This window comes from Onychostoma macrolepis, chromosome 05, assembly GCF_012432095.1.
Source record: "Onychostoma macrolepis isolate SWU-2019 chromosome 05, ASM1243209v1, whole genome shotgun sequence".
NCBI classification, from domain to species: domain Eukaryota; kingdom Metazoa; phylum Chordata; class Actinopteri; order Cypriniformes; family Cyprinidae; genus Onychostoma; species Onychostoma macrolepis.
In genome coordinates this window covers 12,901,918-12,924,768 of record NC_081159.1, presented here as the reverse complement: position 1 = coordinate 12,924,768, position 22,851 = coordinate 12,901,918, and the positions used below count along the sequence as shown (strand labels likewise).

The following is a 22,851-nucleotide window of genomic DNA, read 5'->3' as shown; positions in this document are numbered from 1 at the left end:
CAATATGATGTTTGAGATGCACACATAAGTGGGTGGTGAAGGCAGGTTCTCAAGGGAGGGCAACAGAAAGGGCTTGGAAAGTACTTGCAGAAAATGGGTATTTTGGCAATTCAGTTGCTTTTTAAATTCTGACTAATATCCTACATGTACATACATCTTAAGCAACAATCTGACTCAGACAGAGAATGATACCAGCAACTCTCTTCATTCTTTATAACTGTTAATATGCTCAATCTAATCCCTCAAAACAGTACTTTGTCGGTCACTACATACAGATCCATACACTGATCTGAACAGATTGTGCATTTTCTTGATTCATGCATTAAATTAATAATTTGTTTGTGAATTTGGCTAAACTAGTGTTGTATGTTCGGTTTTGCTAGTAGTCAGTGAAAACAAAGAACACAAAGTTGAGGTCTTCAGAGTCACATTTGGATATGAAATAAAAGACTTGAGCACGAGGTTTGGGTCTAACACATTGATGAGTGCCTTAACCATAGGACGCGTGTGCTATTAGTAGCCTCTGTTCCCAGGTAATTTTAAATAAATATCCTGGAGATGTGTGTATTAACATAAATTTCCTCATCCTTTGATGTGTAACAAAGTTTATAAATGGTTTATTTACTTGGATCTGCAGAAAAACAATGCACTGTTGCCTACATAAAGCAATAAAAATTGAACCATAACTGTACATTTTTGTGTTAAAGGCTATATTATTTGGCAACATGGGTTCATATCTTCTAAGTAAACGTTGAGAAAAAGGATTGGAGAAAGAATTTCATCTACAAATAAGGTAAGATGATGGGCCTGCTTTTAAATCTACACATGCCGTGGGGATTCTAATTTGCCATCTCTTTGCCGTCTCTGATTTTGGTCTTGGCACTTTGCTGCTTTTTGCATTCAGCTCCAAAAAAAAAAAAAAAGCGTCCACCGGGTCAGTCGAGTCAAGTTATGCACTTCTGGTTCAGGTAGGAAGTGATTTGGCTCGGGTAAAGAAGACCTCTAGTATAAAGACGTGTTGTTTTTTGTATCATTACACAATCAGTTTAGACTAGCTCATAAATCAGGTGAAATGTACTTCCTTTTGCCATGATGCTGTTGATTTAGTAGCAGCGCATTTCCACCATAGCGGTGCAGAAAACAGCTGTAGTTAGTTTTAGGTGGAAGAAAGAGCCTCGATTAAAACAGCAAAACTGATCTCAGAGCAGCAGCGAAGGGCGAGTTTCTAAAGCACCACCACCAGGACTGGAAGGGGAAGTTCAGGTGTTGGATAGGAGAGGAGGGGTGGGATCCTCACCTGGAGATATGGAGGCAGGGTTGAATGCCCTATGAGGGAAAGGGGTCTGAGGTCCAGGGATGTAGGTGATGCGGTCCAGGGAGGGGGAACCTGTGCCCCCAGGGTGAGGTAACAGGATGGTAGGTGGCATCTGGGCTAGATCAATTATTCCTTTTACAGACAGAAGCAAAGGGCCAGAGGGTGAGCATCCACAACCAATCAGCTTCAACTTTAAAGAGCCAACACCCTCTACTGATCTTCTGGAAACATCTAATGGCTAACAGACTAGAAGAAGAATTTAAAAATTTGAAGTAGTTCATTAACATCTTATCAAGCGTTCAATTACAAAAAGTAATATAACAGGGCTGAAAGCTGGTTTCCACTAAGCAATGGTTTTTCAGTAAGCAAAGCAAATCAGAACTAGAAATATGAAGCAGTGTGGATTGGACCTGCTAAAGGTCCGAGGTCAAACTCCAGATTGAAACTGCAGTATTACTATGAATCTTTCTTTTTTTTTTTAAACCCAGGTCAACTTTTAACAGGTGACCTTGTTCCTGTCGATGTTAGTGAACATACATAACTAGAAAAAGAAAAAAAATGTGGGCCTCTTAACAGATAGTTCTAGTGGACGTCTAGGGAACAGCCCCAGCCCTGAATTTAACAGTTGTTTTAAACTCAAATTTCACGTGCAATTAGAATTTGCTTGAGGGTCGTTTGCTTCTGATGGTCTGGAAAAGGTTGCCACTAGTTCACACAAACACAATATCTATAGACTACATTCTTCCATTCGATACTTTCGTTCACTTTCACAAACAAACACACACACACATACACATTCAGACAATCATGCCCCATACCTCTAGCTGGTGGGTATGGGATGGCAATGGACGGTTCCCGTGGTGACAGTCCCCTCGTGACATCACCTCGTATGCCATGCATCTGTTGCGAGGTGATGTAATCGTTCAGAATGGTTTGCCGAGTGTTTTCCATGGTGTACAGCTGGTATGTATTGGGGTAACCGGTCGGCGACGGTTGCCGAGGGAACATGTACGCTGCTGAGAAGAACAGAGGACAACAAGGACGAGAGGTGAAAAGACAGCTGTTCCTGTCTTGACGTCAATGGTGCGGATTTGCCACAGTAGTGGAGAGTTGAGCAGGAAATGCTATTATCTAATGCATGAGAGCAGGTTGAAAAACCAAAACATGATGTTTACCAATCAGATAGGAAAAGTGCTTTTAAGAGGGAGCCATTACTCAGAACATCAATCGATTTTGTGTGACGCATGAACTCTTTTTTCCTGCATGCCTGTTTGTAGGAAGCAAGGTTTCAGAACAGAACTAATTCATAATTCACAAATTTTCCATTCCTCGGCAAAGTGTAATCACTAAGCATGTCCTCTGAGCCCAATTAAGTAATGCATCAACGGGTCAGATTTTTAAAACAACTACTGTTTTCTTTCTGTTCTAATATAAATTAAAAAAAGACAATGCTCTGTAAAGAAACTTAAAACAGAGACTGTTCTATAACAAACTTTTTAAAATCAGCAAGAAATATAAATTTATCCTAGCTATTTTGTAAAAACATTTTATTGATCTTATTGTGAATGATTCATGATGAAGTTTCATTTTTTTTTTTTGGAACTCATTTTTAATTGAAATACCACAACTAGCTCTTCCATTGAAATGGTGATTCTCCAATGATTTAGTTCGCTTAAATCCTGCCCCTTTTTAATAATTGAGCTAAACTAAGCTCTGTTCTACATTTTTTCCTTTTTCAATAATCTATTTAAATTAAATGTATGTCAAAATTCAAAAGAAATGATCTGTTTAATTTTGTTGCATTGCAACTAAAAGTTAAAAAAAAGAAAACAAAAAAGTTCTTAAAACGTTTTGAAGTATCCTAAAAAGATTTGAAGCATCTTAAAGATACTAGTGTCACATTTGTCTTAAATCCTAAAAGGTAAGACGTTCAATGAATTTTGGATTGTTTCAATAGTAAGCATTACAATATATATTACTACTACAATTTTTACGAAATGTTAAATACTTTTATAATCACCTGTGATTTTATTCTTAAGAATAAAGTTAAAAATATTTTTGTTTGTTTTTTAAAGAACTACATTATTATTAACTTACTTAATCCTAAAAACCTATTTTGTTCTTAAGAAGATTTTCATGTAATCTGTCACCTGGAAACATTCCATAATGCCTTAAATTACCTGGGTCCAGGTGTCTGTGGTGAAAAGCGAGGCTGGGGTCCAGGTGTGGTGGCAGGTGGGTCCGGTACACCTCTCCAGGTACCACAGGTCTATGGTGGGGGTCAAACGGGCTGTGAGAAGCAAGAGGTTCACCCCCAGACACAGGCGACTTAGCAGGAACACTGTCCCTCTGGGTTGGAGTCAGTGTGCTCTTCCTCTCATGAGAAGCTGGTTTACCTGATGTTAAATTTCCTATTTGAGGGGGGAAACATCAGTACAATGACCTGCACAATTGATGGCTAGATGTAAGCTAAGGATCAGTATTTAATTGTTATAAGAAAACTTGTCAAAGGAAAATTAAGAGATAAAACAATAGATGCCGCATTCATACCATCTTGCCCTCGCAGCAGAGGTGATCCTCTGGATACGGAGGCGCCGGTATATGTAGGGGTTCTGCGTGCATTGCTGTCCTCATACATGCCTGGACTGAGCTGAGATTTTCCCGCTTCTGTGTGTGTGGAGCGCAGGACAGACGTGGAGTTCACTACAGAGGTGTGCCGGACGCGTTCGGACGCCTTCGCATCCTCATATTTGGCCCTCTCACGCTCACCTGTCTCAATGGCAGAGTGTGAGATCTTCACTGGGCTTGTGATCAGAGATTTAACATTGTGCTTGATAGCTGACGGGTTCACAGTACTGCTCTCGTACTTCAGAGGAATACCCTGCAGAGATGCACATTGAGAAAATTAGGAGATGGAAAGATAAACTGTTCTCTACGGGCATCTTTCATTTGACTGATCTGAATGTGATTTGAAATACATTTCAGTGTCGGAAACGGTAACAACTCAAATCAAAATCAAGTACCTGAGTAATGGATCCTTCCAGAACAGGAGTTTTACGACTTTCTTGAGTTTCCTTACGGGGAATCTCGTGAATTGAGCGACCCATCTCCTTTATGGTGTTCACCCCCTCGTATGGTTTACCCTTTGTGATGCCTCCCTCAAAATTGCGTATGGGTGGACTTTCCCTCTTGATCTGTTTACCGTACTTGGAGGCCTCATCATAGACTTCAGCAGAGGCTCTGGGTGTTCCTGAAACAAGGAAGAGAAGATTAAGCATGATACAGAAATTCCATACATTTTGTGAAAAATTTGTAATTATTCAAATTAAGTTTTCTCCTGTATGTGGCTCTTTTAGCTGTCAGAAATCTTTAGCATTTAAGGCGAACGTGTAAGTAGGACCTGTATTATTATTTGAAGTGACTTACAATCCTTTATACTAATTCACACTAATCAAATAGAGTCGAAAACAACTAGTCTTTAACAATATAGTTTTATAAAATATTTACATCTTTTCTAAGGAAGTATGGTGCAAGTGTCTGTATTACCTTGCATGATGGATCCTGTGAGTATGGCTCGATCCTTAGACTCGTGAGGACTTTCTCTCGGCAATGCTCTGCTGATCAAACCTGACAAAAATGGGACAAATGTCTTTAAAATGATTCCCTACTGGCAAACATACTCGTTGCTTCAGATCTTTTGTGCTTTATATTTCTCAGATAAAGAACACAAAAACATGATTAACCTTCATAAGGTCCTGCCTCACGTGTTGGGTGTCCACGGGACCCTTCCATGATGTCATATGTGCGCTTGAGATCGTGCCCCATTCGTGGGCTTCTAGTGCCCTCTCTAGGGTTCTTAATGGCTGTGGGAACATAAAGCGAGATATATTATTGTAATAAAATAAAACTAAAAATATCAATAGAGCATGTCAAAAAAAAATCCTGGTAAGCTCTGGCGCTCCATAAAAATAGAAACTGCTCTTGTTGCACGGCTAACAAACATGTCATTTAGACCTTGAAAAGAAGCACTTCACCATCTGACTCCACTTGTGCCGGGGAATATAGCAAATAATTATCACTCTATAACTATACTTTTAGCTTTTTGATAATATACGATATAAACAACATAAAAAAAGCATATTTAAAACATTTATTGTCACAAATATAACTTAAATATTCAATATCACTGGGGTAATACTGTGGTCACAAGCACAACAGACAGGAAGCAGTTCTGGTTCTGACCGTCAAAAGAGAGGATGTGTCCGCTTTTGCCTTCGTAGATAACGTGAGCCTTAGAATGAGCTTCAGCTCGGCTCTTCTCTGGGCCGCTCAGGTCCTCTGTGGCCAGTTTAGCAATAGTGCCTTTCAACAGATCCGCTGCTACATTGGACTGAGTCAGGGCAGGAGTGCCCTACAAAGACAAAAGCGAGAGTGAGAAATACTACACAAGTACAAATGAAAATTACTCAAATACTACAGTAAGACATATAATAACTTGTAGGGCCCTGTGATTTCTGTGATGCAGGAAATGCAGACAGAATTGCAAAACCAGTCATAAATACGGAATGTATTCATTTGTCACGGAATGTGTCAAATTTTGGACGGATAAATCAAAAGTAGTTCAGTACAGTTAATTCAAAACACGGTATGGTCTAGTGTCTGTGAATATTAAGCCACAAAATGACTATCCTGCATGTTCTGCGTGTCTCTGTGTGAATGAATGGCGCAGGCATTGTGTGAGTAGTAAACGAAACCGCGCGTGACGCTCACAGTGTTTTCAGCCTTTGCTGCCTCAATATATGAGTGCATGAACACATGAACAATCTCTAGAACTGCTCCGAGAGTCACTTCATGAGCATTTTACAATTTCTTTTGAGTAAAACTATCATCATTACATGTATATACAAACAGAAACCTAAAGGTCTTCACAGCAACCTGTCAAAATAAAAGTTTGGTTTAACTTGAAAAAAAAAAAAACAGTGACAGAAATATTACTAATAAAATTATTAAAACATTATTTTAAACGAATATTTACCAGAAAGATTATTTACCATAATATATTTTGCAGAAAAATGTAAATACACAACAATTTCTTTTTTCAATAAAATCAATTAATTAGAGATGCTTTTGATTATTAATATTTAATGAAAAAAAAGAAAATTTTTAATTGTAAGTTAAATTGCTGTTTATAGTAAATTTCATAATTTCAATTAATTAGACATGCTTTTTGATGAATACAATTTCATCTAACCATTAAAACAGTCTCAAAAAATTTCAACTGAAAAACATGGCATCCAGAAAAATTAAAACTGAAAAAAAAAAAAAAAAAGAAATGCAGTTTGGAAAAAAATAAAATGGAATTTGGGAAAAAATAAAACTGATTTTAAAGTGCCTTAAATAAGGATACCTGCGTAATGGAGCCTCCTCTGAAAGCCAAGCCCTCTGGGCCTTTTCCAGGTGGCCCTCTCATGTCCGGAATCTGTATGGGTCCTACTGGGAGCAGAGGAGAGGAAGAAAAACATTGTTTAGTTTGAGTTTGAATGGTAAGACTGTTTTTTTTTTCTTGATTCATAAATCTTTTATGAATTTTATTGTATATTTTAAGTCATCTCACCTCTGACAACTCCCTCATACTGAGCTCTGGACAAGAGACCCTCCGCCTGAGCGCTTTGTCCACGTGGAGAACACTCCTCTTGTTTAATATATGACACTAAACACACACACACACACACACACACATACAAAAATACAATCAGTATCATTACACATTTTAATGGACCACATGAGGTATTCATCTTCTAAACTTAATAACGAAACACAGCCACAAAAGCCATGGCTAAGTCTACTTAAGCTGAGCTTGATGGGATGATAAAAATTTATTTATACTCTTAAATCTCTCTTGCTCACCAGGTTTGGCAGGGTCCTGCTGTCTTGGTAAACCGAGTGAGATCGACCCTCCTGTGGTCTTGACTACCTCCGGTACGTACACAGCATGCGTTTGAGAAGGAAGGTACGTTCCTGGCGTTCCCTGCAGGGAAGACACGAATCAGAGTGGAATACCAGGAAAACCCCTGATCCCCTGCCTTGATCCCATTACATGTAGGAAGTATTTAAACTTGGCAGAAGCCAAGAAGAGTTTTAAATAACAATCAACAGCATTTCTCTTACCTGTGAAATGGAGCCTCCCTGAATGAAGGAGGGCTTGTCGGTGGGTTTGGAGGTGGGAATGAGGGGTGGAGGAGACGGAATGTTGGGCGGCCTGTGACGGGAAAACGTCATGCGAACATCTGAAAGATTCTGAACCGCCTGGTTTGGTGCCGGCTGAAGAACTGTGGGAATAAAAGGATAAGAGGCACAAGGGATGAAAAGAGGCAGGCAAATAGGATCACTCTTTATCCGTGTACGCCAGGGAATGCATACAGTGCTAGTGCCGTTAGTTCATTGCCATCACAGAACATGCATACTGTAACTGCACTATTTTTCTATCCGTGCGTACTGTACGCTCAGCTTGGACCTGTGCCTTGAACTGTTTTGCACTAATTAGTTTATACACAAAGCGGCAACATTGGCCCAGTGCCTAGTTAAAAAAAAAAAAAAAAAAAAAGAACAAAAAGAACAAACTACTGGAGACCCCAACAATGACAGACAGACTACATCGTCCATAATACTAAAAATATCACTGTTTTGCTGTAGTAACAGTTGTATATTTGGGGAACAGTTCATTTTTAACAGTTAATCCAGGGGAATCAGGAGAAACAGTTCTATTAGGGGAACCTATTAAGACTTTAATTTACTTAAAATATAGATGTGGCTATCACAAGCTTTCAAATGCAACTTTTCCAGTTTTATTGGGAATGACATACAAAATAATGCTGTGTTTAAGGGCACTTCAGTGGTACTTTTAAGGTATATTATACTAATAAATAGTTCTGTTCCTAACTTCTGATTGGTCAATACATTGTTAAAAAGCATGCACAGCACCATAACAGCTATGACACTATCACTCATATCATATTGCTATGTCAGTGCATGTATCTGGAAGGACAGCACTTGATGAATTTACTTAACAGAATAATAATAATAAAAAAAATAAAAAAAACACTACGGAGGATACAAATGTTAAAATCAACAAGTCACTCAAGGCCATGCTATACTTTGAACCGCATTGAGCGTCGTGCCTAACAACAACCTTTAGCCGTGACTATTCACACTACAGCATGACCTTTCTTCCCTTATTGCTTAAATGTAGACTCCAGGTCTCACACGTCAGATTCATTGCTCAGTACTTCTGACCAACTACACACAGCCTACCAAACTTCTGCAGGACCCACAAATAACCTTTCACAAAACTGACCAGCTTATAAAACATAAAACTTTTTTAAAAATGACACATGTGCAAAATAAAGAGCTAGTCAAAGCTCACCCAAATGGAGGGCACCTCAAATGAAACCCTGTGAATAAAGCTTGACAAAGAAACACAGACATGAGTCTAATCTAAAGCTCTTAGCATAGAAGGAATGAAGTCTTCCTTTACTGCTGCTCACCCGTGACTCACAGCCCTACTAAAAGCACTTCTTCCCTTTTCAGACAGCCCAGCCTCTCACTCATGTCTTTTGAAATATTGAGTTGTGAACTCTCGTCTCCTACGGTGTAAAAAGCCTAGAGTCTAGAGATGAGATCAGGTGGTCATTGCGGTTCTTCAGTGAAGGGTGTGATGTTCTCTTCATGTAATCGCTTATCTGTTGTAATCATGTGTTTCTGGGCTAATAAAAACAATACATGTCTAGCAGTACAGACGTCAGTAGAGTTACATTGTTCAAGCATGGTTCGACATCTCATTCAGAGATACCATGTAATGGCTGTGTAAACACTGGCCACGTGAGTTACTGGAAAATGCAGAGTATGGCGAATAGGGTTGTCAAGACTTTTACGGCTGCACAAAACATTCATTTAAATATCATAAAGCATAGAGCTGTTGTGAATTCACAAAGGCTGCGATTCAATTAAATAAATATTTGTGTTGCAGGTTACTTGCATCTCAACGCAGCTTCATTCACAGTAAATGCTGCTCTACACAAAGTTATCATTTACATGCATGGATTGACTCAAACTATATCTTTGCATATGCTGTGAGTCTGAGTGGCTTATAACGTTCATCTGGGAACAATGTGCACCATTTCATAAGCTTTATAAGGTAAATAATTTATGAACCTACGGCAACACAGAATACATTATCTTTCTAAATACGCTAACTGTTTATCTCAACCGTAAATATTGTTTCGTAAATATGGACAGACAGTAAACGGATTAGATTGCGCATTAAAGTGAAAAAAAAAACAATCGTCAGACCAATTGGTGCCCTCTGTAGGCATTTGATATAATACATAATGTACCTAAATTATTATATTGTTTTATTACATTATACAGTATATTTTAACTGTTGATATTTTATTTGAACCAGTTATTATTGCCTCATTGCTGTTATATATGTATTTTCAGTCATTTTTAAATTTATTGTTCGCTTAGGTCTATTTTTATTACTGCAAAAAATACTTGATTAATTGCCAGAATAACCGACTGATTACTCAATTACCAAAATAATCCTTAGTCACAGCCATATTGGTGAGCATAAGAATTTCCAAAAACAATAAATCTTACGACCCATAAACGTTTGAACGGTTATGTACATTATGATTACATGATCTGTTTTTATACATTAATTTAGATTTAATTTTTTTTAAATGATAAAAGAGCATCATTTTTATACAGATGTAATAATAATAACATTAATAATATTAATATTTATTATTATTATAATTATTATTATTATTCAGGTTGTTTCCTAGTCTACAGTATGAAATCCCTAGTTTGTTCTAAACCTCTAAGTAAGGTAATTCCTTGTCAATCACTGCTGCTGCATGATCAGTAGTGGTCATGTTATTGATGTAACATGCATGTAGGACACAGAGGGAAAGTTTTGCTGACCAGGTCAATAATGCAAACATCATTCCACTCAATCTGGGTCCTCACAACAGAGGTCACTGAAGGCCAAAGTCTCATGCCAAAGTTCATTATGAAACCTGATCATCACAAAAATCAACCTGCAGGAGCGACATCTGACCGGAACATTCCATTTACTTAATGGACGCTGTATTTTTTCTCTCCCTGTGAAAAACATCCAGTGTGTTTTATAAGTGCTTGTCTCCATGAGAACAGTTTCCAGGTTGTAAGGGTAGGGCTGATAAGGGAGTCAGTCACATGTGCCGAGCCTCGTGAGAGCTTCAAGGTTTCCTTCAGGAAGAAACTCATTGACCTGACTAGTAAAAGTCATGTAACTTACAAACAAATGCGAGCTCCTCTAAAACTCAGAGCAGAAGAGGGTGGGTCTTAATGGGTTTTGTAGCAACACAAACACTGTCAGGTTACACGCTCCAGACAAGGTTACTAATGACTGAAATGAAGGTCTAAATAAACACTTAAGCAAAAACTTCACATAACACATAGATTTAACTGCAAAGTGAAAATATTCAGGTCCAAACAAGAGGGCCTCGAAAGGAAACTACAATTAGCCCGAAGGCTATTGATCGACTCTACATCTACAATGACTGATATGAAGCTTTGTTTGAGACTGTAAAGTAAATAAATAAACAAATTAAACTGTAATTTTAGTGATAATATCTTGCTGGATGAAACTGCATTTTCCATATTTTTATTACAATTATACAAAAGCCACTTTTCATCCAAAGTGACTTCCAACAATGCAAGCTTTTTATCGTAAGAGCCAACAATATTTGAAGTACACAAGTACAAGACAGATTAGTACACAATCCAGAGCAGATATAAAATCCAGAAAAAGTAGATTTTTATTATTATTATTATTATTTATTTTATATAATTATTAATAATAAATAATTATTTAATATATTTCTATTATTTGTTTATTTTTAAATTATTTATTTATTCAAATAAATGCAGCCTTTGTAACCATAAAAGACTATAAAAAAATCTGTTGGAAGGTATTTTCATTAGTAGACCTTTAGCAGTTTTTTCATTAGTGTCTTTGATTTGATTTGAATTGCTCATGTTGCTTACATCAGTGAGGGGCCAGACCACAGTTCTTATATATAAACCCCCCCCCCCAAAAAAACAAGCTGCAGGTTTCTAAAAATTGCGCCTGGATACAGGGTGTACTGACTGCTTACCTGGAGGTACACTGTAGCGGGTGGCGTTACTGGCGTCGGGCTGGGGTGAGGCTTTGCTAGGCTCGCGAGGAGAGAGTCTGTACGGAGAACCGGGTCTGCCCACTCCACCGTGAGATTCCTGCTCAATCATCTTCAGGTCATATGGCATGTAAGTGAATGGCTTACCTGGGGACAGGACAGAGAAAAAAAGTCAGATACTCAAACACCAAGCAGACAGGCAAAGAGACAAAACAGGACGTCAAGTGTCCTCTCTATTTGCGAATAAGAAAACATCTTATTCAAACCATACAGACTCATCATGCGTTAATCACAGGAATAGAAGATACAGAAAGGTTCATTCAGTGCTATCATTGCAAATGCACTGGTAAGAGAAATGTCAAGGCAGGTTTTTAGAGCTACAGGCTGCCGGACTGCAATGAAAAGGTTGAGCAAAACTTGGTGTTTCTAATGGATATCACTACAAGAGAGTGACCTAATGTTCCTTTTGGTTGGCTGCTTCTGTCTGGCTCTATCAAAAACAGCACTGTTTCTTAGCTGAGAAGAGCGAAGTCCACTGTCTCTCTCCTGTGCACTCGACACACTTCAAAAATCTGTTTTGGAGACCCATTATAAAACAGAGAGGAGGAGGAGGAAAAACAGAAAAACGTCTGTCTTTGCTCAAACTTTCTGGCATGTAAAAACTGAGCGAGAGTGCATGGGAGGATAGAACAGAGGCACTACAGGCACATCACAATCTATTTGTTTTGCAGCGGTCCATCTGCTTGTCTTTCAGTCTGTTTGTCTCAGGGGTGATTCTGTAACCTCAATTTTGTATTGTTCACTGCTCTCTTCCCTTCAGAGACAGTTCCTTTGGTCAGGAGTTCTCCCAAACTAAAAGTGACAAATGCTCTATTCGGTTGAGATTACTTTTATATTGTGGAGGTTGGGTTAATGTCATAATTACCAAAGCTTCTATGCAATTTTAACCCCTTATTAACTGCCTAAAACATTTAACATTTCTGGACATTATATGAACGTTAAGATTCATTCTATTCTCAAGATTCTTCTATGAAATGAAGAAAAAAACAGAGGAAAAAGGCAATAAGCAAATTCACATGTTGGTTAAATCTATTTTGTTACTGTGAACAATTCATCTAGGCATGTGTTTCACCTTTTAAAAATGTAAAAACATAATTCTATCTTCCGATGAAAACGACTTGTCTCTGGTGGCGGATGCTGGACTTTTAACCATTTTAACCCCTTCCCTTTCTTACAATCACCTGCAAGCTCACATTCAGATCTGCCTCAACTCAATCAACAACCGATGGGTAGATCCAAAAAAAGATCTGTCGCCAATTCATTTCTTTATGACTTTAAACGCCTGCGAATCTATGCCATTCAAGAATCTCAAGTGGAGACTGACGAAAGAGCAAAGACAAAATAAAGGGACATTTCAAAACTTAAAGTTAACATTTGAGACTGGATTTAGGATGTTTTCACAATTTTCTACATTCACCTCAAGTGTTTTTGTGCATTCTCTCTCTCTTTCGTTCTGTGTCTGACTCACCTTCTCGGTCCACTACAGTGGGGTTGTGGGTGGTGACTCGCGGCCTGCGCTCAGACTCGTTCTGATCCAGTCTCTGTTTGTCCTCCTGCACGGACTCATGTACAGCTTTGATTTGGTGCTGGAACATAGCAAAGCCGCTCAACGGTCCTCCGGGAACACTGCTGTGAGCGAACGGAGCTGAAACCTAAACAAACCATTCAGGAACAGAGAGGATTCAAATGGGGGCTACATGCTGGACTGATGTTCAGCAAAAATGCTCCATTAGAAAAATGTAAATGATTAAATATTTAAATTTGTCATTTAAAGGTGCATGACTGTTGTTTGCTTAACAGCAAGATGCTACATTCTCATGAACATTGTGAACAGCCAATCAGGGCCTCAGTTAGATTAAATCCATTTCACAGCCACACCAAATCGCCACAACAAACACCCACAAACAGCAGAACTAATCAGCCCAACAGAGCAGCCAAAACGTATTTTCACTCATCATGATTTCAGTGTGGAAAATCAATTGGCATTTGCTGATTCGTTTGCTGATTGCCGCAGAGGCGAATCACAGCGCGTGATCTGCGGAGGCGGAGATGGAGGCGGGACTCACGTGGCGGGGTGGCTGGGCCCTGTCTCTGTCCAGAGGGGCATATCTGAATGCTAAGTGGGGGTAGAGGCTATGGGGACTGACCATAGGGGGGATGGTGGCGGCCCGCTTCTGTAGCTGCTGCACGTTGAATTTGGTTGAGGACACGACCACTGAGCCTGCAGTGCAAAGCAATGACGGCTTCTCCAGAGAGAAAAGTCTGCCACAGAAAGGAAGGAACAAGAGAATAAAATGTATTAGCTACTGTCACATTTAAAGGGGTTTTCACCCATAAACGACGACACAGACACCAGAAATAATTTTTCCTTCATTCACAGACTATTCACCTGCTTTTGTCAAATACTAGTTCAAGAACATTCCCATGCTGGACAGCTAAATATTTATTTAGGTAAATACAACAAAAGAAAACAAAACTGTATTTAACAAAAGTTGAAGCAAAATAAATAAATTCATTAAACATCAGAGCTCAACAGTAAGGTTTTTTAAGGCTACAAGAATTGAAATGTATTATTTTACATTTGCATTTCTTATTTAAATGTATATTTTTATTATTCATTTCAATATTACTGAAAGCACCATTATATCATTTTCACACACATACATTATCTTTCAATTAATAAATCACTACCCAATCTATGCTACTAGAAACCAATAGCACTGTATGTATGAAAACCCCACAACAGAACATGAGCAGCGGCTTCTCACCTTTGTCGGTCAGGTTCAGCCTCCACATCCTCATCCGCACTGCAGGTGGCGCTAGAGTCATTATCGGAGTGGTGTTGTTCCACCTGTTTCTCCTCATTGTCCTTGATCTCCGGCTCCATCTTCACTTGCACCTGTGCTCTTTCGCTGCTTGGAGTGGTCATCTCCACATCCTGTGGCTCACTTTTTGGATGGATCTGCATTTCATATGCTGAGCGTGTGCGCTCATCCTGAGGAAGCCCGTCTCCAGCTCCTCCTTCCGGACTCTTCTCTACTTTCACCCGTAGCTCGCCGTATGGAGGCTCCTGGCCCTTGGCATCTGCAACTGGGCCTTTGGTTGCCGTGACATCCTGGTCTGACACGCCGTCCAGAGCCGAGTTGGGATGAGTTGGCGAGTCAGATTTGGAGGGATCAGTTTGAGATGGAGAAGGCGCACTCTCTGTGTCCGAACTGTTATCAGGACCTGAGGAAAGGAGATGGAAAAGCGTATGATTGAGCCATCACATCCTCTTTAAATTCTTCATTCATCTGTGCAAAGAGGACACAGAATATCAAACCCAATCTATTTCAATCTCTGCTACAGAAACACAAAGGCAGAGAAGCAGAAAACCCAAACAACCCTGCCGTGACAGAGAAGAGGCGGCATTTGAGGTCACCATCGCTGCACGCGGCATCACGCAATCAAGTTAATGCACTTCTGGACAGCAAACATCCTTTGGCTAATCACTACCTTTCCACTCTTGACATGTGATGACACACCCTCCAGGGCCACAGGAAGTGCTTAATATAAAACACATGAAGCACTGCATAAACATACCATTCAAATGTTTGGGGTTGGTAACATCTTGGAAAATTTTGTTAAGCTCACCAAGGCTTCGTTTATAAACTGTGAAATAATATTACAATTTAAATTGTACAATTTCACTGGTTTCCTATTTTAATATATATTCCTGTAATGGCAAAGCTGAATTTTCAGCAGCGATTAATCCAGTCTTCAGTGTCACGTGATCTTTTAGAAATCATTCTAATATGCTGATTTGGAAAGAACCAGGCTGCAAAGAACCAAGTTGCCTCAAGGGCAACACGCATCTAACAACAAGGAAGCAAAAATCCTTCACTCTATATATATTAAAAAAAAGACTCCTCTCCCTCATTTATAATTCTTCCCTTCTCTTGCTGTGTGGACGCTCTATGCCACTCTCACAGTCTATCTGTTATCTGTCCCTCTGAGAGGGCAATGAAGGGTAACCTGCTTGACTCCAGGAGTATGTCAGCAGGTGCTACTCCAAAAAAGCAGACAAAAGCAGAGAAAGATAGAAGGTTGAGGGTAGGAGAGAAGGGAGAACAGAAGAAAGAAGAAAGCATCTAGCACATGACAAGGGAAGCAGCCTTGCAGGATTCTGTTTCAGCAAGGAGAATCAGAACAAGGTCTATAATGCACCAGGGCAGATAATTATGTTATTTAAGAGGAAAAGGAGTATAGTTTAGTGTTTACTTTCAAGTATTACTTAAAGTATTCAATTTAGTGAATACTTTTATTTAGCAAGGATGCATTGAACAAGTTTAACAAAAGATTTCTACTCCAATAAATGTTCTTTTGAACTTTCTATTCATAAAATGTTTCCACAAAGATACTAAATAGCAAAACTGTTTCTTGAGCACCAAATCAGCATATTAGAATGATTTCTGAACCATGTGACAATGAAGATTTGAGTCATGATGCTGAAAATTCTGCTTTGCCATCACAGGAGGAAACTGCCCCAAACTTCGAACGGTAGTGTAGATGGGGTGGAAGGTGGTGAAGCGAACAAACAGGCACCCAAAGGGAAGGAAAATGAGTTAAGAGTCTTGTAACTAATAATTACTCTACGTTAATTTGATTGCACAAGAGTTGTTCCAAGAATGCTGATATAAAGAGTTGCACCAGACATGTATTGCTGGGCCAGAAATGACAGATTTTCTATTTTCATGTGCAAGTAACTACTATTATTATGTTTAAAAAGCAAGTTCCTCGATATGGATTTTTTTTGTGCATAGAACTGTATAAAGACTTGAAGTTGTGTTGTAGCACTAAAAAGCACACAACCATATCTGAGTAAAAGCACAAACATCAAACATGCTCAGCAGAAGCACTCAGTTTCCTAACAGCATACTTTTTTGAGGCTTTAAAGCCAGGAAACTCTTACATAAGAGTGAGTGTGGCACACAGAATTAGTCCAGATCTCTTATCCTTTCTGCACATTCCCCCAATTTCCACTCTCTTTGTGTTTCTGTCTTATTCACTTGTTTCCTCTCCCTTTCATCCACCTCTCTCCCCCACCCGGCTGGTTCTCTCCTTATTTGCTCCCGATTCTCACTCATTAAGCGTACAGACAGAAGTAGAGGGAGGATGTTGACCTCTGTGGCAGTGCAGAGCTGTCTGGGGTTTTGCTGTCAGATCTAATCAAACGCACTGCAGTCAGACAGGTCAGCACACTGCTACTACTGCTCGCTCACTTCATTCCTCTTTGTGTGTTAGTCTGTCTGTTTCTGCTCTCTTTACATTACCGCCCCGCTGATTCTCTTCCTCTCTGCTTGATCGGACTCTGGGTTCATAGGTCACAGAGAAAGAGACTGACAGTGATGGGTTTTAGGGTGTTTGTTTAGGCATTAGAACTTATGTTGGAAGCAGCCGGCTGTAAAAGACTTTAAATTACAGAGAGAGATCATACCATCACTCTCCTCATCGTCATCAGGCGTAGGATCGCTCTGTGATGGGTCTCGATTTCCACGGAGCCGCCGGGAACCCTGCACACAACAACATAAGAGGTGCAAATCATAAGATATACATGTTAAGAATAGTTCACTACTATAGATCACACCACAGTCACGTGCGTTCGTAAGACATTTTTCAGTTTTTTTCTCCCTACAGCACCCTTTCAGTGACGCTCCTTTCTGATGCCACTTTCAAGTATCATGCTTAAAAACTGCAAAGCCACTGTCACTAGTGGGAAACTAGTAACTAGGAAAGATATAGATATATACTATTGTTAAAAATTTGGGGGTCAGTAAGATTTGTTTTTTTAAAGAAATAATTTTATTCAGCAAGGATACATTAAATTGAACAAGAGTGACAGTAAAAAGACAGTAAAAATATTTAAATTAAATTTTGTTCTTCTGAACTTTTCTATTTCTCAAATAATCATAAGAAAACAATGTTTCTGAAGCACCAAATGCTCCAATGGTTTCTGAAGGATCATGTGATACTGAAGACTGGAGTAAAAAGCAGCATTAACATCATAAAAATAAATTACACTTTAAGAAATAAAAAGAAAACTGTTAATTTAAATTGTAATAACATTTTGTAATATTACAGTTTTTTATTATTGTATTGTTGATTAATTAAATGCAGACTAAATGAGCAAAAGAGACTGCTTTCATAAATCTTACTAACCCCAAATTTTCGTACAGTAGTTTAAATATCCAGACACAGAAATAGTGACCTCCTAAAAATTTTTTACTTTTTTGTTTGGATGTAGCAGATATATCTGTACCTGTACCTTGTGTTGCCGTAGTAGATTGTCTAGGTTGTATCGTCTCTTGTTGTTGAAGTAAAAGTTCTTACATTGAGCTTCACTCTTAGTGCCTACCATCTTAGCAATGGCTGACCAGTTCCTACCATGTTCAACCAGCCCTGTGCACAAGAGAAAGTGGGTAAGGTTATAAATGAGTAGACTGGTCACTGGAGTCAAACAAAACCCTTAGTAAATAAATGTTTACATGTATTACTAATGGTTTTCTTGATGGATGCATGGAGCCTAATATTAAGCACAAGATCATTCAATAGGTCCCACTGTAAGATGAAAATAACCCTCTATCAGCACCACTATTTAAACGCATGAAATATGGCAGGGTTTTAGTTAGCAACGACTGTGCCACTCCCCCTGCCTCGATGGTGCAGATAATCCCGCCAGCTTAGTTAGAATGGATGAACTAGTTAAGGAAGGATGTGCAGGACACCACAAGGTTGAAGAAGCCCGATTAGCTGAACTCCTGATGAGCATCAGCATGACAGTCAGCCTGATTTTATAGTATCCCACAAGACGACACATTATTGATAATTATTAAGGTTGCAAGGGATGCAAATCACTTAATATTAGGTCAAGAAATCAGAAAGGACAGCTATCCACAGATATCTTAATAATAACTGCTCACTCTCTAAATGTGACATCACATTAGTTAAATAAAGTTTGTCAGCAAAAAAATGCCCATTATCAATAGATCTAACCAAATCTAAACGGATGGCAAAACTACTGAAACAGTGGTTTGGAAAAATGTTTGCTTCTGGCATTTCTCAGGTTCTTGCAATGTCCCATTTGGTAGCAAATTAAAATGAATAAATAACAAAATAAAAAAAGATCAACTTTAGATTAAATGAGTAAAGTGCGAATGTGTGTGATCTGTATTTGTCTGTTCAGGGTTATAGTACACACGACCAGGACCACACACATGCCAACAGCAGTTGTCAGCTTCAGTAATCAAAAGATTTACACTGAATAAACACACTGTTTTTCCTATGTATTCCTTCTTTATTATGATATGATATGAGTGATCTCCATAAAGTACTCGAGCTACGCAAACAGCACAGATAATAAATGACGTCTGTGATACTATATGTGGCTTTGTGTTCACAAATCAAAGTTTGGACCAGATCACATATCACTCCCATGACCATGCTTGATATGCTAACATGCACAAATCTCCTATAATATAATATTACACACACACACACACACACACATATATACATACATATATATATATATATATATGTGTGTGTATGTATGTATGTATGTGTATATGTATGTATGTATGTGTATATGTATGTGTGTGTGTGTGTGTGTGTGTGTGTGTGTGTGTGTGTGTGTGTGTGTGTGTGTGTGTGTGTGTGTGTGTTTTTATGAAAAGTCAGGACATAGATTTGTATAATGACAAAGGTATGACAGGTATTACAAGGTGAAGGTGACTTTTCAGGACATTGACCCATGTCCCCACTTTTCAAAACGCTTATAAATCATACAGAGTGAGGTTTTTTTGGGGAAAGTTGAAATGCACAGTTTCCTGTAAGGGGTAGGTTAAGGTGTAGGGCAATAGCACATACAGTAAGTACAGTATAAAAACCATTACGCCTATGGGATGTCCCCACTTTTCACAAAAACAAACGTGTGTATGTATGTATGTATGTATGTATGTATGTGCGTGTATATATATATATATATATATAAACATTCATCCTACATACTCAAGCAACTAAGCAATTTAAGCATGGTTGACCCAATCCCTTAAAGGGGTCATCGGATGTGAAATGCACTTTTACAAGTTGTTTGAACTGAAAAGTGTGTTGGCTGTGCGTGTACACAACCACCCTATAATGATAAAGATCCACCCAGTGTTTTTTTCTTAATCTCGTTAATAGGGTTGGGTATCGTTTGGGTTTTTTTCGATGCTGGTGCCAATTCGTTACTTTTAAAACGGTACCGGTGCCTAAACAGTGCCTGAACCGATACTTAAAAATAATAAAAAATAAATAAAAATTACCAATTAATAATTGGATTGGCCATTAGCACTAAACACATGATGTCTTTTTCATTAATACTGGATGCCAGAGGGAAAATCCACATATCCAGTATCGCACAAATCGCACAAAAAAAAATCCACATATCCAGTCACAGAAGTAGCGGAACTCATGAAGCTCCAGGAAATCCCCAATATGGACAAATGCATTGCTATGGATGTAACTGAGCAAACAAGATATAAACGTTTTTAATGATAAAACAAATACAATAAACACTCGACTATGACAATGTACAGTTTTTATCTGTGTCATTCAAGCCATCTCTGGTATTTTCATAATAATTGAGTATATTTATAATCCATTGCCAATCGATGTATTAGTAGCCTATGGAACATATTTTCTGCCTCATTCTGTGACAAGAAGCTACATCAGATCACAAAAGGAAGCATTTAACTGGTGTTGTGGACTAAAAAGGTTATAGTGTTCTCTTTTGTTGGACAACAGGTTTAAAAACGTGAATACAAGATAATTTTAGCTTTAGGCATTTTAATTTAAGAATGTTTAGCTTAGCTAGTTAATGGAGGGCTACCTGCTGCCGTCAGAGCAAGTGTAATTTCTGCATTCACGCGTTCCTCGGATGCTCTCATTTCCAGAGTTGTGCTTTTAAGTCATCTGACATCACACAGACCCAGACCCCTCCCACGATTGTTTGATATACAGTAGTGTTTCAGCACAGACTGGACTGGTGTCTTACCTTAGACCCACCCTGAGTGAGCTGTCATCAGTCCACCACTGTTTCACTGCCGGAGTAGATGTAGACAAGAATGTCTCCTAAGCGAATGAAGTGTTTTGTTGTTGGATATAATAATGAACATAGCAGTCGTCATTTACTCCAGACATCTGAGCTGCTGAAGACGCAGTGGATTACGTTTGTTTCTGAAGGGAATGCACCCCCGATCTACCTATATGAGTCTATCTTCGCGCGAATCATTCGTGATCCAGCTTCACCTCCAGAAGAAGTGAGTGTAAAGTTTTTTTAATGAATCTTTGCAAATCGCCTTTCCTAATAATGTCCTAATTAGCAAGTTTCATGATGAATGCGGCTGAAGTTTACCGTCTCTCAGAGAGCAGCTTGGAAGAGAGGGGTGGGGTGAGCAGAGCTCATTTGCATTTAAAGCGGCATACAAGAATACAGTTTGCGTTAGAGAGAGCCGTTTTTGACAGGGTAAAAACAGTGTTGTTTTACACTACCATTGAGAAATTTTAACCAAACTGTGTTACAGACTTTTCATTAAGACCGATAATCATATCAAGTTGTGGAAAATTGGCATCCGATGACCCCTTTAAAGGGATCATGAACTGAGAAATCTAAATTCCCTTGATCTTTTTTACATTTAGGAGGTCATTGCGCTACAAAAACATTCTGTAAGTTCAGAACTCAAAACTTTCTTGTTAGTCTAAAAACACCTTATATTGAAGCCAGTCTGCCAAACGACAGCCTGTGGAATGTCCCCCTTTATGACATAATAGTGTGGCTAAACACCACCTCCGCAGAAGGTCAACGCCTGCTTCTACAGCACTGCCTATTTAGCACCACCCACAGATTCACATGTGTAGTATAAATAACAAGAGAGACTAAAGCAGGTCTACGCAGAAAGTAAACGATAAAATTGCTCCGAAGACAACAGGGCACTGTACAGTGCCAAGTTGTGGAAAAACAGTCTTTGCATCGCCTTCCTTGTGATCCAAACATTAGGAAAGAATGGATGAACTTTAATGTTAATTTTACCGTTTACAAACAAGGCACAATTCGATGCAGGATTTTCAAAAAGACAAACTCAAAGACGATGCTGTGCCGAATATATTGGATCCAACAGTGATGTCACACCACACAAGTGTAAATAACTGTTTTTATTACGTGGTCATTATTGCTTTGTCTGTTATTACAGATCGTTCAATATGTACTGAGTATTTGTACGTTTTTAACCTAAATCACAGCAGCGTCCATCTGTGAAGGATGTAGACTGTGAAACATACACAACCGTTAGCCCATCATAGCAGTGGGCGTTTGCTTCTACAATCTGCCACGGCTATTCAAACAGAGCGTTCTGATGAGGGGGGTCAAAACAAGACAGAAAAAAAGCATATTACTTCTAAATTATGATGTTCTTTGATGTAAAAATCTTGATAACATTAAAAGTGGACCTCAGAGAACAGTACCAAAAAAAAAAAAAAAAAAGTTCATAAACATTTACATTTAGTCATTAGCAGACGCTTTTATCCAAAGCAACTTACTAATGAGGACAATGGAAGCAATCAAAATCAACAAGAGAGCAATGAAATGCAAGTGCTAGAACAAGTCTCAGTTAGCCTAACGCAGTACACGTAGCAAGGTTTTTTAAATTATATAATAAGACAGAATAGAATAGAAAACAGATAGAATAGAAAAAGAATAGAGCAAGCTAGTGTTAGAGGCCTTTTTTCTTTCTTTTAAATAATAATAAAAAAAAACAGTTCATTAATGAATCTACAAGCTGAGATGGAATTCAGGTGGCCTCTTCTCCACCTGCCACATCTCCATCTATTTGTACGCATATCATTTTATAAAAGCCCATCAACGGATCTTGTTAGCCGCTAACCGGTCAAAGCTCCTTAATGTACTACTAAGAACCAAATGTCCTGAAATGACAGAGGTTTAAGAGTGTTTGTCATTTGTCAAAGTCCTGCATAAAAATGCCACTGTTCTTGACTGAATCTGTTATCGCATGTTGTATAAGTTGGCCACAGTGTGCTGGAAAGGAGGCCACAACCAGCACACAAACTCATAATGAAAGTGTGTGGGGTGTACTGATTGAGTACTCATGGTGTCATGAGTACTGAATTAATCACCGCAAACATCATGGTTCAAGATCAACCACCTTGAGCCACAGTGATTTA

At 38.7% G+C, this 22,851-nt stretch overlaps 1 protein-coding gene across 13 annotated transcripts in view; it reads right to left on the bottom strand.

Annotated features, from left to right (window-relative positions):
* The window catches only part of ncor1 (nuclear receptor corepressor 1), a 92,963-nt gene that overhangs the window by 10,390 nt on the left and 59,722 nt on the right, over positions 1 to 22,851 (bottom strand). For 5 of the 13 annotated variants that reach the window (XM_058774785.1, XM_058774790.1, XM_058774788.1 and 2 more), the window contains 18 exons: positions 17,894 to 18,033; positions 17,072 to 17,147; positions 14,364 to 14,823; positions 13,662 to 13,857; positions 13,064 to 13,247; positions 11,518 to 11,682; positions 7,484 to 7,644; positions 7,223 to 7,343; positions 6,930 to 7,025; positions 6,723 to 6,808; positions 5,558 to 5,726; positions 5,059 to 5,178; positions 4,862 to 4,942; positions 4,339 to 4,565; positions 3,866 to 4,196; positions 3,496 to 3,726; positions 2,134 to 2,331; positions 1,298 to 1,447 (listed from right to left, as the gene is read on the bottom strand). In XM_058774785.1, the coding sequence (XP_058630768.1) occupies positions 1,298 to 1,447; positions 2,134 to 2,331; positions 3,496 to 3,726; positions 3,866 to 4,196; positions 4,339 to 4,565; positions 4,862 to 4,942; positions 5,059 to 5,178; positions 5,558 to 5,726; positions 6,723 to 6,808; positions 6,930 to 7,025; positions 7,223 to 7,343; positions 7,484 to 7,644; positions 11,518 to 11,682; positions 13,064 to 13,247; positions 13,662 to 13,857; positions 14,364 to 14,823; positions 17,072 to 17,147; positions 17,894 to 18,033 (3,192 nt within the window). The remainder of the gene's footprint in view (positions 1 to 1,297; positions 1,448 to 2,133; positions 2,332 to 3,495; positions 3,727 to 3,865; positions 4,197 to 4,338; positions 4,566 to 4,861; positions 4,943 to 5,058; positions 5,179 to 5,557; positions 5,727 to 6,722; positions 6,809 to 6,929; positions 7,026 to 7,222; positions 7,344 to 7,483; positions 7,645 to 11,517; positions 11,683 to 13,063; positions 13,248 to 13,661; positions 13,858 to 14,363; positions 14,824 to 17,071; positions 17,148 to 17,893; positions 18,034 to 22,851) is intronic. The other 8 variants (XM_058774787.1, XM_058774791.1, XM_058774786.1 and 5 more) reach the window with 7 other exon arrangements.